Genomic DNA, 16,072 nt, shown 5'->3' on the forward strand with positions numbered 1-16,072 from the left:
TTCAACAGAAAATGAGTTGAAAAGGGATTTTTCAAAAACAATTTCATAGTTAATTTTTTAGCGACCTAGGTGGCTTCACAACAAGGTCAGAAGCCCATTCTTGGTTGTGGTCGGAATCTCGAAGACGACGCGGACGGCATTTGTATGAAGTGGGTAGAAAGTTGACATGCAGAATCAAATATGGTCAGAGTATACCCAACAACAGGTAAATACAACAGAATTTTGACTTTGATCTACATTTAAAATCACGATGATGATCGTAAAAAATAAATTAAACAACATGATCTTTCAGTAATGATAGTATTGATTGCTGTCTTAGAGAATCCCCCGAATCGTAGGAAATTCTTGGAACCACTTTCCAATGTACCCCACCTCTAATCCTAACTTTAACCAGAATCCTTCCCTCTATTGATCCTCAAATTAACAGTGTATGCCCCTCTTGAGAACACCTATTGTTATACAGAGGGAGAAATACAACTGAATTGATAACTGAAGTACTAAGGTTTGGAGTTAAGGTGAGGAGTTTTCTTAAAAACTGTATTGGGGGGACAGATAAAATTAGTGACAGTTCGTTGTGATTATATTACAGTCCCTCGGCTATAAACATCAGAAATTAGCACTTACCTGGGCAATGTAGAAGTTAAGACGCTGGTGTATACATGTCTTCTATTAAAGCAGATTACTTATATTTGAGTCTGCTATACAATAAAATGAGATGTATACCAGACTGTATATTGGAAACTTTGAGGGAAAATCATTGGCACTCCTCAATGCACTTTAATATTCTGTATAGATCCGGATATAGGAAGTTTTCTGTTATTATTGATTGTGCTTTATGGGAGAAAGAGATAGGAAGATTACTCCGCTCAATTTAGATATGTATCAGTTTTGAAAGCAAGCTAAGCTAGCAATTAAACTTGTTTTTTTGACTCCTGTGTGCGAAGCACAAAAGGGAGTCTTTGCAGTTACCCTGTCTGTATGTCTGTATGTATGTATGTATGTATGTCTGTATGTCTGTATGTCTGTATGTATGTATGTATGTATGTATGTATGTATGTATGTATGTATGTATGTATGTATGTATGTATGTATGTATGTATGTATGTTTGTATGTCACTTTTTTTGTTCCACCGTTATCTCAAGAACCACTAATCAAATTTTGATGAAACTTTGTACATAGATGCTCTGGGATAATGCGCAGAGTTGATTAGGTTTTGGTAAAAATCTATGAATATTAATTACCTAATTTCCATGATAATTAGCTGATTTTTAGCTGTTTCAAGACTGTTCCACTGATATCTGAAGAACCACTCATTGGATTTTGATGAAATTTGGCACATGGATGCTCTGAACTAGTGCGCAGATTTGATTAGTTTTGGGTAAAAATCTATGAATATTAATTACCTAATTTGCATGATAATTAACTGAATTTAAGCTGTTCTATGACTTTTCCACTGATTTTTGAAGAACCACTCATTGGATTTCAATGAAACTTGGCACATGGATGCTCTGAACTAATGCACAGATTTGATTAGTTTTGGGTAAAAATCTGTTAATATTATTAATTACCTAATTTACATAATGATTAATCAATTTTCAGCTTTTCCACTGATATCTCAAGTACTAATCATAACATTTCAATAAAACTTGGTACATAGGTGTCCTATGACACTGCACAGACCTGATGGTTTTTAGGGTAATATCAGTACATATTAATTACCTAATTTGCATAATTAATTTACTTTCAGCTTTTGATATTTCGAGTAGTAATGATCACGTTTCAATGAAACTTGGTACATAGTTACTTAAGGACTGTGCAGAGACCTAATTAGTTTTTTGGTAAATATTTGTGCATATTAATCACCTTATTAGCATAATTAGTTAATTTTCAGCTTTTCACCTGATATCTCAAGTACTAATCATCACATTTCAATGAGACTTGCGACATAGATATTCTAGGACTATGCAGAGACCTGATTAATTTTGAGATAAAAAATTGTGCCTATTAATTACCTAATTTGCATAATTAGTTAATTTTTTGCTGTTCTATGGCTGTTGCACTGATGTCTAAAAACCACTCATTGGATTTCAATGAAACTTTTAAATAGTACCCATCACATTTCAATGAACCTAAGACTATACACCATATTAGTTTTTGCTAAATATTTATGCTTCTTAATCACCTAATTAACATAATTAATTAATACTAATATCTCAAGTATTGATCATCACATTTGAATAAAACTTGGTACATGAATGCTCTAGGACAATAGACAGCCTGATTAATTTTGGGTTAAAATCTGTTCATATTAATTCTCTAATTAGCATAATAATTAATATTTTTTTGGTTCTAATCACATTCCAATGAAACTTGGTACATTGTGCAGACTTTATTAGTTTTACACCTAAATCTGTTCATATTAGTTACCTTATTTGCATAATTAGTTTTCAGCTATTCCATCAATATCTCAAGTATAAGTAATTTTGAATTAATTTTTAATGTGTCTCCAAAACTCTCAGCACACGGGAGTTCTTTCTAAGCTTTCTTTGATTTCTTTTTCAGTTGCCTCTATTATAGTGATCTTAATAACATTATACCTCCTAATATATCACCTTCCACCGCCGATACCAGATTACAATCAAGTTGACAGAACAAAAGGTGAGTAGACATTACATAAAACTGAAATCATAACACCAAAGAAAACTTCTTTGGATTCAAATACAAAGCAAAGGTTAAATGTTCTATCCATTTCCATGAAATCGTCTTTTCGAGCATTGTAATCATTCAGACCGTGCAACTAAATTTTAGCACAGAAAATTGGTTCTCATTGTTAAGTATAATATATGTTGCACTTTAAGTTTGGTCTTTTAGTTTCTTCAATTTTATCTTCAACTTTCAGAAGACACGCGTGCACTATGGAAACATGGCCAGGAACCTGTGTATGTGCTCATAACATCAGATGGTAGTACGTTAGGTGGTATGGTGGCCGCTATGAACAGTGTGTATAAAAATGCTAAAGGTCCAGTTCACTTTCTACTTGTAGTTGACAAAGACAGTGAAGACCATCTCAGGTACATCATGTTACTTAAATAATTGTTATGTGTTCATGTATGTGATTGTCCATTGTTGTCCGTCCATCCATTTGTCTGTCATTCTATTTTTGACTTCTTCTTGAAATCTACCAGCCCAATTGATTTTAGATATGTGGTTTGTAGGTACCTTCATGGACCTCTGTTAGAATTGTTCATTTCATGAGTATATTGTCAATTCTGTATTTTTGATGAATATTTTTGTAATTTTTGGTAAAAAATACAATTTATGTCCTCTTGAAAACCTCTAAATGTCGCTCAATTATTCCAATTTTTAGTATGTAAGTGCTATGAGTGGACCTCTGTCGGATTGGTTCATTTCTAGATGATTTCTTCAGTTCTCTATTTTTAGTGAATATTTTTGTTAAAATGCTATTTTTGGCTTCTTCTTGAAAGCTTCAATCTCAACTGCTTTGGTACTTTGTATGGGTGAACTTCTGTCTAATTTATTCATTTTGTGAAGACATCTTCAATTCCTTTATTTAAACGAATGTTGTCATTCTTGGTAAACAAAAATTGTGGATTTTGTGATGATATTTTTGTCATGTTGGGTAAAAAATGCTACTTTTGACTTCTTAAAAACTATCAGCTCAATTGCTTGGCAACAACCAAAGAGACTGCCATGGTTATGTTAATGCAAGAACATTGCAGCAACACAATTAGTTTCTTTTTATAGAACATTATCAACTTTGTTTTAAAAAGCCAGTATTTTCAATATAGGTCTCACATGATAAGTACAATACATGTACAGTTTTTTTTTTGCATATCCTCGGGGGCGGTCATCCGGGCATTTTCACCGCTTGGCAACCTTCGCGGTGAAAACAAAAGCCCAAAACTCGCAGAAAACGGTACTTTGAGGTGATTGTTGAGACTCCCATGAACAGTGTAACAAGATTAGCCCTGCGTGTGTAACATGTATAACAGTATAAATTCGGTTGTTCAGGATTACTTTAGTTTGTGTTGTTTTCTCGAATTTTCACCGGCTCGCCTGGCGTTCCACAGCAGCGCGCACAAAGCCCATAGAAATGCATTTACAGTGGTGTTTGTCTTAGCAACGTGGAACGTCTTGTGACGTAGCTCCGCCCCCGAGTATATACAATACAGTGCTTGTACATTGTCTTGATATTTTGGATTCATTGTCACATATATATCACATTGTGTTTAACAATGCTTTACATCAACAGGGTTTGCGCTAGTGTCTCGACAAGACGAGTCCCATTTAAAAAAAGTTAAGAAATTGAAATTTGACCCTGGATCAATTTATTAGACATTGGACCCCAGCTTGCCTGAAAAACTGGGTCCCTCTTCAATAATTGGAGTCCGGGAAGCAAAATATGGGGTTAACGCAATCCCTGATCAATGTCGCATATTTATCGTATCGTCAATGACATCACATGCATTCATACACATTACTTATTTGTACATGTTTTCTTTGCCTATGTAGGAAATGGATCACACAGACCGAACTACGTACCCTGAATTATACATTGACAACGTTTAACGAGGACTGGACGAAGGGCAAGATAGCTGCGAAAGGAACAAGAAAAGAATTGACATGTCCAGTAAGTATAAAAACAAATCTTTTGTTTTATTTATTGCAGTAGACTTTTATTGCAACATTGACAGCATTTATTTTAATATGCGACTTGAAAGACAAAATAACAAATTAGCAGAAAATATATTTGATAATTGAAAGCCTGTTTTTTTTTTGAAATTTATAACAATTTATAACAAGTATGTCCAACTAAATTATTTAAACATATTTAACATATTTCTGTAATTTTTCCAAAATGTGATATTACTTTGAAGACAAACTAAAAAATTATTATCAATTTTGATTAATAAATTTATTGGAAAGAAGCAAAACTTGAACAGAAATGGTTAGTTTCTATTTAGCTATCATGTTGTTTTAGGTAACCTTGGCTAATTCAAAATGTTAGCGAATTCAACCTAAGACATGAGTTCTGTTAACTCTTTTACTTCATGCCTTACCGGTACGTTGAATTTGCTGAAATGGCATGTAGATATATTAAAGTTACAGTAGTTGCAAAAGCTGATTGTGAATAAACAGGTTAAAATGATACCAAGAGTTGATTATGTGGCACTTACCATTTAATCTTCTTCTTTTGAAAAAAAAAGTTCTGCGTGCAGTGACATCCTACTGTAAATCAATTGATTTTTGCTGCTATAAATTTTAATGATTTGATGAATCAAAAAGATTGTGAAATTATCACAGTTGCTTGTCTTAGTAACCATGTAAAATATTTACTGCCACAAAATGTTGTCATTTTTGTGAAAATTTTCTCGCCAAATTTAAGCAGTTTGTAGTACTGTAAAATCTGTATTAGAAGCTGTGGCTTTTTACCTTGCCCGTACCATCAAAGATGGAAGGGAAAGGTATATTAAGGGAAAGATTTTGTCCGACGTTGTCATCGTTGTTGTTGTTGTTGTTGTCGTCCTCGTTGTTGTTGTCGTCGTTAATAATTGTTATTGTGTGCATAACAACTTTACTAATTCTATTCCAAACTTCATCAAACTCGGTCACCTTATTCATCAGTATAATGTCTTCCCTGAGTTTGAACAACAGATGTCCTGTATGAAAATATCATACAAAAATTGAGAAAATCTGATAAAATATTTTGACTGTTTCTACTTGACTGATCACTGGTGATACACATCAAAGGTCACTGATCTCAGTGGAAATATGCATTGTTGTATGTGTTCAATGAAGCAAATGATTTATCTTGTAATAATATCCTTGGTAATGTATACCAGAATCCCATACTGGGTTTCAAAACCAACTCATGGAGAGATTGCACAGTCTGATACACATTTGCAAACCTACCAATAAAATCTTTACAGAAAATAAGATGTGAGAAAATCAATATAAGCACTCCTATGAACTGGGTGCCAAACTTTGATCAAGATCTGAAGCTAATAGAAAATCTGTTTAGTTCAAAGTTATCAAATCAAAAACAATACATAAAAAATACATAAAAAGCAAAACATTTCATCCACATTTTAAAAAGAAAATTGTTCTAAAATATATGTATTCTGTATTTGACAAACAGTTCATTTGACAAATGAAAACTTGCAGGAATATGTTTCAGCTATTAGAACAGAATGATAGAGTTTTCATAATACTAGTTTAAAAACGTACTTCGAAGATTGCAGTGTTTGAAGATGTAGATTCTCAGGAGGCAACAGTACTGTTGACTTCTCCCTCCACTGGACACCAACTAACTATTTAAGTTGATTTGCATACAAAGCAGAGCTTGCAACATGATAGCTATTCATAAAGGGTGTTTTTTATTTTTTTTTACTTTTCATGTAATACAAAATACTTGGACAAAAGCCAGCTAAGATTTTCTGTTATCTTGCATGTTTTATGAATCTATTCACGTCTAAATGCAGAACTTTTTTTTTGCGATGAGGCATTTATTTTTATACTAAAATATCTGAATTACTTTGAATAAAACTGGAAATTATGTCCCTTAAAATAATTAAACAAATAAGGCACCAATGTTTTTGTAAGATATTTATATCTTTTAAGGACATTCGGTAGACTGATTCCCCACTGTTGGTTCAACCCCAAAACTTGTTTGTATTCAAAATTAATTATGACAATGCATATTTATATTGAAACAAACTGTGATAGAGGGAATTATATTATATAACAAAGGGCAAGGTCACCAGAGTTCAACTATGTTATTAAAATGGTACAATGCAACAGAGGAGATGCGGCTTCTATTAGAGCATCTCCACATATGAGAAATGATGATTTTTTGGATCTCAAATATTGAAAAAGAATTGGTGCGACTTCTATTAGGGATGCGGCTTCTAATACAGATTTTACGGTAATTGTAAATAGCGCCATCAGTGTCATATAGGGATGACTTAGCAACCAGTTAAATGACGATTTCTTGCATTTAACATCTTGCAACAGTAATAAACATTTTGCTAAATAATGTCTTTATTGATTTCAGTTGAATTTTGCTAGATTTTATATCCCTAAATTATTTCCAAACATCAATGGTCGAATTGTGTACATAGACACTGATGTTATTGTGCAGGGTGATATCATACAACTCAACAACACACGAATCAAACCAGGGCACATTGCGGCCTTCTCAGAAGACTGCAGTTCACTTTCTAAAAGATTTAACTTGTTTCAGGTGAGTCTGTTTTTTTTTTTTTATTTTACAGTTGTGTTGTCTGAAATTTCAGACCCTTGTTCGTTCTTCATTTTTTCAATTGTTATCATTTATTTAAACACTTTGCTTGTTGTATGGATCTGTCTGACGAATAATCGACAACAATTGGAATTTGAACAAATCAGTATCTAAAATTGCATTTAGTGTATACTGCATCTTTAAAATATTAAAAGGTGGTAGTCGTCGCACCGCGTATGTGCAAGATCTATGGGTCTCATATAAACAAGATGGCGACTTTGACTGTTGCGCAGATCAATGAGTACAAACTGGGACGTTACCAAACATTATTTAGGTATTTTTTAGGTGATCGGAAGGTATCGAAGGAGTCACTGGCGGTAATTAGTGCAAGTCGCGCCCAGGTCAAACCTCATACTTGTAATTTCCAGTAGAAGAGCGCACTGGATTGTGGGAAAATCAATGTTTATCAACACAAATGTCGCACATGCACAGAGCGACTACTACCGCCCTTTAATATTACCGATATTTATTTTGACCATAGAAACATCAATTATACAGTATAGCTAAGGTAATATTTTTAGCTCCGCTGTCGACAAAGTCAACACAGCGGAGCTGTTCATATTACTGATTGTCCGTCGTCGTCTGTCATCGTCAACTTTACAATTTCAACTTCTTCTTCGAAACCGCAAGTCAAAATTTTTTTCAAATTTGGTACTTACCTTGGATGGTTCTTTCTCAGATTTGTTCATTTCATGTCAAAATCTCAAATTCCCTAATTTTGATGAATATTTTTATTATTTTGATATTTTCAACTTCTTGTTAAAAACGGCAAGTCCAATTGCCTTGATATTACATATATAGGTACTACATGTGGACTTCTCTCAGATTTGTTCATTTCGTGATGATTTATTTAATTCTCTAATTTTGGTGAATATTTTTGTCATTTTTGGTAAAAAGTGATATTTTTGACTTCTCGTTAAAAACCAATAGTCTGATTGCTTTGATATTACATATATAGGTACTACATGTGGACCTCTCTCAGATTTGTTCATTTTGTAATGATATCTTTAATTCTCTAATTTTGGTGAATTTTTTTGTAATTTTTGGTAAAAAGTGATATTTTCGACTTCTTGTTAAAAACAACAAGTCCAATTGCTTTGATATTACATATATAGGTACTACATGTGGACCTCTCTCAGATTTGTTCATTTCGTGATGATATATTTAATTCTCTAATTTTGGTGAATATTTCTGTCATTTTTGGTAAAAAGTGATATTTTCGACTTCTTGTTGAAAACCGCAAGTCCGATTGTTAATATATTACATATATAGGTACTACATGTGCATCTCTTTCAGACTTGTTAATTTTGTGGTGATATCTTCAATTATCTAATTTTGATGATTTTTTTTTCATTTTTGGTGAAAGGGGATATTTTTGAATTCTTGTTAAAAACAGCAAGTCCCATTGCTTTGATACTATACATATTGTTCATTTTGAAATGATATCTTCTGTTCTTTAATTGAAATGTGCATTGCTAACAGCGGAGCTATCTCAGCTGACTGGCTGCTTGTTTAAACTCCTGTCAATCTGTTAGTGACAATTTCTTTTTTTTTCTCTTACAGAATAACTATGCAAATTTCTTGAATTTTCAAAATGAACAAGTAAAGGCCCTTGGTATGAGCCCAGGGACATGTTCATTTAATTCTGGTGTGTTTGTAGTCGATATGAATGCATGGAAAGAAGGAAAAATCACTGAAAGATTGGAATTCTGGATGAGTCTTAACACTGTGTGAGTTAATGTAACAGTTACCGGTACATGTACTTTGTATTATGCTAATTATGAACTTGCAATTCCAGTTTCTGTCTTCCCCCACTGTTCGCGATTTTCAATTGATGTTTTATATTGGATACCTTTTATGTAGTTTTCTGGGTCATATTGACCTTCTGACCAGTGATAAAATGAGTGAAAATCCAAGTGACACATTTCTGCATTTTTGTTCAATAGAGCATTTGGTTTTGGTTCCATGTAATATTGTTGTCTGAGTATTTTATCGAATCCACCATTTTTTGGTCATCTCAGATTGTAGCTTATCATATTATAATAAATAAAACAGTTCTCCAGATATCTATCAATCATTCCAGAAATTTTCAGGTAGATGTTTGATTCGATATACTGCAAAATCTTGCAATATAAGTGACCATGTACATTTTCGATAAAACTACAAATCATATATATATATGTAATACTATTTCTTCAATATATATTGTCAAAAATCTAGGTGCAGGATATTGTGGAATAACCCATTGTAGTGTAGATTCACTTGTAAAATAGGATGATCTTTTGAAATGAAACTACAAGTACATATCAATTGAGTCTGTTTACCTATCATATATTCGATAGGAACAACATAGCGCCCTCATTCTGCCATTTATGGAAATTGCCAACTATGTAAAAGCTAAGATATTCATTTAATAAAGCATGTATTAGAACTGTTTAATTTAAAAATTCCATGTTTTCATTTAAATAAACTAAAACATGTTTTTACTTTCAGTATGGATGTATATGGTAATCAGCGTGGTGGTGGTGCCTCACAACCACCGATGTTGATTGTATTCTATGGGATACACTCTACAATTGATCCTATGTGGCATGTCAGACATCTAGGTAAACATTTCATGTATGCATTTATTGTATTCCATGGGAATCACACCCATCTATGCATTGGTGAAACTCTATGAGAAAATTTGGTAATTGATTAGATATGGTATGTCAGACATTTGGGTTTACCCCCTCCCCCATATTTAAATATATATATTTTTATATGAGTGATTGTCCGTCGTCGTCGTCCGTCGTCCGTGTCAATGTTTTACTTTTTTGATTTCTTCTTGAAAACTACAAGCCTGAATGCTTTGATACTTGGTGTATATGTACCTTGGGTAGACCTCTCTTAGGTTTGTTCATTTCATGTTGATATCTTCAATTCTCTAATTTTGGTGAATATTTTTGTCATTTTTGGTAAAAAGTGATATTTTTGACTTCTTGTTAAAAACCGCAAGTGCAATTGCTTTGATATTACATATATAGGTACTACATGTGGACCTCTCTCAGATTTGTTCATTTTGTAATGATATCTTTAATTCTCTAATTTTGGTGAATATTTTTATCATTTTTGGTAAAAAGTGATATTTTCAACTTCTTGTTAAAAACCGCAAGTCCAATTGCTTTGATACTACATATATAGGTACTACATGTGGACCTCTCTCAGATTTGTTCATTTCGTGATGATATCTTCAATTCTCTAATTTTGGTGAATATTTTTGTAATTTTTGGTAAAAAGTAATATTTTCGACTTCTTGTTAAAAACCACAAGTCTGATTGCTTTGATATTACATATATAGGTACTACATGTGGACCTCTCTCAGATTTGTTCATTTTGTGATGATGGCTTCAATTCTCTAATTTTGGTGAATATTTTTGTAATTTTTGGTAAAAAGTGATATTTTCGACTTCTTGTTAAAAACCAATAGTTCAATTGCTTTGATATTACATATTTAGATACTACATGTAGACCTTTCTCAGATTTGTTCGTTTCGTGATGATATCTTCGATACTATAATTTTGGTGAATATTTTTGTCATTTTTGGTAAAAAGTGATATTTTCGACTTCTTGTAAAAAACCAATAGTCTGATTGCTTTGATATTACATATATAGGTACTACATGTGGACCTCTCTCAGATTTGTTCATTTTGTGTTGATATCTTCGATTCTATAATTTTGGTGAATATTTTAGTCATTTTTGGTAAAAAGTGATATTTTCGACTTCTTGTAAAAAACCAATAGTCTGATTGCTTTGATATTACATATATAGGTACTACATGTGGACCTCTCTCAGATTTGTTCATTTTGTGATGATATCTTCAATTCTCTAATTTTGGTGAATATTTTTGTAATTTTTGGTAAAAAGTGATATTTTCGACTTCTTGTTAAAAACCAATAGTTCAATTGCTTTGATATTACATATTTAGATACTACATGTATACCTTTCTCAGATTTGTTTGTTTCGTGCTGATATCTTCGATTCTTGTAAAAAACCAATAGTCTGATTGCTTTGATATTACATATTTAGATACTACATGTAGACCTTTCTCAGATTTGTTCATTTCGTGATGATATCTTCGATTCTATAATTTTGGTGAATATTTTTGTCATTTTTGGTAAAAAGTGATATTTTCGACTTCTTGTAAAAAACCAATAGTCTGATTGCTTTGATATTACATATATAGGTACTACATGTGGACCTCTCTCAGATTTGTTCATTTTGTGATGATATCTTCAATTCTCTAATTTTGGTGAATATTTTTGTCATTTTTGGTAAAAAGTGATATTTTCGACTTCTTGTTAAAAACTGCAAGTCCGATTGCTTTGATACTATACATATTGTTCATTTTTTAATGATGTCTTCAGTTCTTTAATTGAAATGTGCATTGCTAACAGCGGAGCTATCTCAGCCGATAGGCTGCTTGTATTCTATGGGAGTCAAACCCATCCATGCATTGATAAAAGTCTATGGGAAAATTTGTTAGTTGATCAGATATGGTATGTCTGACATTTGGGTTTACCCCCTCCCCCCATATTTAAATATATATATTATATTCTATGGGAGTCACACCCATCTATGCATTGATAAAAGTCTATGGGAAAATTTGTTAATTGATCAAATATGGTATGTCAGACATTTTTACCTCCTCCCCCATATTTACATTGTATGCATTAGTGGAAACCTATGGAAATTGCTATAATTAAATTGAGTAAAACAATGTATCAAATCTCTTCACAGCATTCAACAAGTTCGTTAAAACTCTAGAAATTGTGCCATTTCAAACAAATTTTCTTATCAGTTGATATGAACTAGTTTGACAATTTATGCTTCTTTCATCCTAATTCTTTGTTTCTATGGTAACCCAGAATGTCTGTATCTGATAATACTTACAACAAATTGATTTGGATTGTGTGTCAATATTTTGCATGTAGTATGGTTTTCTGATATCTGGTTTACATTTTTTTCAGGTTGGTCGAGTGGTACGAGATATTCGGAGGAGTTTCTAAACCAAGCTAAATTGGTTCATTGGAACGGTAACTTCAAACCATGGAAGGGAAAAGCACAGTACAGTAAAATATGGGACCAATATTACATCGCCGATCCAACTGGCACATTTAAAGTCATTAGGAAATATACATAGCATGCAACGGCCAGATGTCACATGACTTGATCCAGTCTAGTTCTTTGGCCGTCAACGATTTTTACAAAATATGCTATTTTTTTTAACCCTTTAAAAATGACAAACTTTTATTGCGTTTCAAAAAAAAAATACATATTATTTTCTAGCATATTTGCAGTATTTCCTCCTTTCCATGTTTTCACGAAAGCTACTTTCATATATATTGAAATTGCATTCCAAGATGGCTGCCATTTTTCCCTTATTTCTAAGAAACATAATTTTAAAAAATATGCATGTTTGGATATAGTACAGTAATATTGGTTTCATTTGTTGAAAAGAACAATTTTATTTTATTGTGTAATGTATCTATGTTTTGTTTACCTCTAGTGACCTCCAGTTATTATCCTTACTGTTTCTTATTGCACCTGTGACCCTTAATTTATTTAGATCAACATAGACAGAATATATAAACTCTACATATAAAAGCATATATATATACTTAACATACAAACTCAACATAGACTCACCATTACAAACTCAATGTACCAACTCAACATACAAATTCAACATAGTCAACATACAATCTCTGCATAAAGACTCAACATACAATTTCAGTGTAATAAACTCGACAAATAGACTCAACATACATGTTCAAATTATTGACTCTACAAACTTAAAATAAAGACACAAGATAAATTGATTCACTGAAAAATAAAATTGATAAGCTCAGCATTACACTGTGGGGAATACATTATTGTATCTCTCCCCCCCCCCCCAACATTTCTCATTACTTAGCTAACCCTGAGATGTTGGCAACATTATTTATTGAATTGTAAACCTAGTGTTCTCTGTCTGTTGTTTTAATTGAGCTGTGGTGGTTGAGGTGGTGGTGGCGGTGGCGGCAGTGGTGGTGGTTGTGGTGGCGGTGGCATTGGTTGCTGGTGGCGGTGGCGGTGGTGGTGGTGTATTTCCTCTGTTAGGAGTGCATCTCCAGTAGAGATGCATGTAAACCAAATACATATATACAAACTATTTATTAACATTTTTAAAAGATGCTAATTTATTGTGCAGCGCTCATTGCATATACGTTATCTGTGTCACATAAGACTTGTATTGATACATCAATTAAGTCGCATACAAATTGATGTCCATTTAGTCACAAATTGATAAAGTTTAACAAAATTGCTGTCTTAAAACTTTTCCAGGAAAGGTTCTGGCAATGTTACCAACCCAGATCAATAATTTTACTTAAATACTGACTGATGAATAATGTGTTGCAAATTTGTCATGAAATACTATGAAAAATACTGTAAAATTGAGATAATTTAGGTACAATGTCTATTATTATATGAGTACAATGTTTATTATTATACGAGTACAATGTCTATTATTATACAAGTACAGTTTCTATTATTATGCTAATGATATGTTAATTTGCCACATGAATATTAATTGTTTTTTTTCTTCAGATACCTTCAAAAATACTTTGTAATAATGCTAATTTTACCATATTTGCTCTAGTCAAAGCACATCTCCAATAGAAGTGTTTATAAAACCAAAAATCGCATTAGCTGCATACTAAATTTAACTTTTTTCTACCATAGAAAAATCTCTGTAACTTGTGTAATCGCATGCACTTATAATAGAACAAATATGGTATAGTAATTATTGTAAATATATTTATAAAATAATGATATGCATTAAAGATCCTATTTGATACAGGGTCAAAATCTGCTTTGATGCTTGGCATTACGGAAATATGGATGTAATAATAGTGGGAATTGAATTGAGCGAGGTCCAATCACACAAGCTGAAATGTACAGTATGCATTCTGTGGATACGAAATTACGCTAGCGAAAACCTGAGACGACCAGTTCTATCACAGACGCTCATTTGCATTTACTATTTCAAGAAATGTTTTTTTTTTTTAAGTTTTGCAATTATATCTCAAATCATGTGATTTCAAATATGGGATCTTCAATGCATATCAGATCTATTGCATTACCAGTTTCTCAGTTTGTACAGTGCGGCTTTTTTGCCCATCCTGTCACTCTGATTCACGCTTTTATAGCATTTGTGTCGAATAGTTTCCATCACGCATTTTAGCGTACAACACTGGGAATTTAAATGTTTTGGTAAATTTCCACTCCCACGTGAAATGAGTTTAAGATGCAAACAAGCCTAGAAGTTAGCATAAGCTATGCATGTTTAGAGATACCAATTGCAACATTTAAAATGCACTAAATAGATATGCTACAAAATTGTGATGGAAAAAAATGATACTTGCATAAATTGAATGTGATAAATTCGTGACGAGATATCGATACAAAAGTGACACAAACGCGACAATCAAATGCGTAACCCTAAAGTGGTGATGTGATGTAATGTAGTTGTTTTACACTAGACAGACGATTTAACAAATAGTTATTGCATATTTTAATGTAAATACAAATGTCAGTGTTTAATTGTATCTGTAAAAAGGGTATTGATAAACTAAAAAATTTAGCCTTGAGTCCAATATTTTGACGTCCAATAATGTGAATGCCTGAATTTGAATTCTCGTTCTTTGTCGCCCTATCTTTATTTAAAAAAATGTTTTTATTCGCAAAAACTAATGTAAGTTAAATATTAACTGTATTGTAGTTTTCACTCGCAGCTCAGTTAGGTGCTCCCTCTAGAGACGATATCTAACTAAGTAGTTGCTTGTTGGGAATGATGCTCACCATAGAGGGCGCAATAGATTGGGCTTGTATAATTGTGTGTTTAAATTTGTCATTTAAGTGTGGATAAGATATCAGTGCCAGTGTTTTAATAAAATCTTTGTCATATAAATTTTGTGAAATATTTTTAGATCGGTATGTATCTGTGAAATGCTTTTTAAATTGAGAGGGAATGCGAAACTGAAACGTGAGTGGCTTGGGGGAAGGTGGGATTTATAAATTGTTGTATATAATAATTCTTCAAAGAATGAGTTTGTACAGTCTCCTGTGTTGATGCAAAATTCTCGTAAAATTCTCGCTTCTGTACTACAAGACAGTTGAGTGCAATCAATGTGTGTAGTAGATTCACATCACAAGTAAACTAAAAAAGTTTCCTCTGATGACGGGGTTTTAATTCTAGTCACATCAATATAACCAACTTTATATTGGAGTTCATCAATTCAATATTATTAAGATATTTTTCTGTCCAATGATGATGGCTTTCTTTGAGCACAAATCTGGGAGGACCCTGTCATTTTATACGTTCAGTTGGAAAACCGTCATTGTTATGGGATTTAAATTATGTGATGAAGTCTATTATCACTGACGTTATAAAGAACAACTACATTTACAGGTAACGTATCATTTGAAAATCAAAAGAATTATGGAACATTATCATTGCTGAAACTAATATAAAAATAAACTGTTTTTTTTTTTTCCTTGCCAGAAAAAAATAGTGACACGTTGAGCCACGTTCTATAATATTGGAGAGTATTTATGCAATAAATAATTTTTTTGCTGCACGCAATACTTTTCCATATATTTCATAATGACAAAAGAAAACAATTTTATACCCTCGCTGTTGTTCAATTCGATGAAAAAGCGCCCT

The 16,072-nt window shown here is 32.4% G+C and overlaps 1 protein-coding gene across 2 annotated transcripts; it reads left to right on the forward strand.

The window, feature by feature from the left end:
* Positions 1-77: 77 nt before the first annotated feature.
* LOC100369313 (glycosyltransferase 8 domain-containing protein 1-like) lies at positions 78-15,316 on the forward strand. Of its 2 annotated transcripts, XM_085490472.1 has the most exons (9): positions 78-205; positions 428-515; positions 2,564-2,659; positions 2,901-3,072; positions 4,535-4,652; positions 7,077-7,265; positions 8,886-9,052; positions 9,816-9,928; positions 12,333-15,316. In XM_085490472.1, exons 4-9 carry the CDS (start codon positions 2,981-2,983, stop codon positions 12,503-12,505), a joined length of 852 nt encoding a protein of 283 aa, XP_085346598.1. In that variant the 5' UTR covers positions 78-205; positions 428-515; positions 2,564-2,659; positions 2,901-2,980; the 3' UTR covers positions 12,506-15,316. The 2 variants fall into 2 exon arrangements, with proteins under 2 accessions (XP_085346598.1, XP_006815098.2); XM_006815035.3 differs by lacking the exon at positions 428-515.
* Positions 15,317-16,072: the final 756 nt, after the last annotated feature.

Source organism: Saccoglossus kowalevskii, chromosome 15 (genome assembly GCF_978046115.1).
Source record: "Saccoglossus kowalevskii chromosome 15, keSacKowa6.1, whole genome shotgun sequence".
NCBI classification, from domain to species: Eukaryota; Metazoa; Hemichordata; class Enteropneusta; family Harrimaniidae; genus Saccoglossus; species Saccoglossus kowalevskii.

What these genes read in the sequence shown, in the direction of transcription:
- LOC100369313 (XM_006815035.3), top strand. Translation starts at nt 181, where the DNA reads ATGGTCAGAGTATACCCAACAACAG. An exon ending in GAAAAGAATTGACATGTCCA is followed by an intron (nt 4,653 to 7,076) that starts GTAAGTATAAAA and finishes TATTGATTTCAG; the next exon opens with TTGAATTTTGCTAGATTTTA. An exon ending in AAAGATTTAACTTGTTTCAG is followed by an intron (nt 7,266 to 8,885) that starts GTGAGTCTGTTT and finishes TTTCTCTTACAG; the next exon opens with AATAACTATGCAAATTTCTT.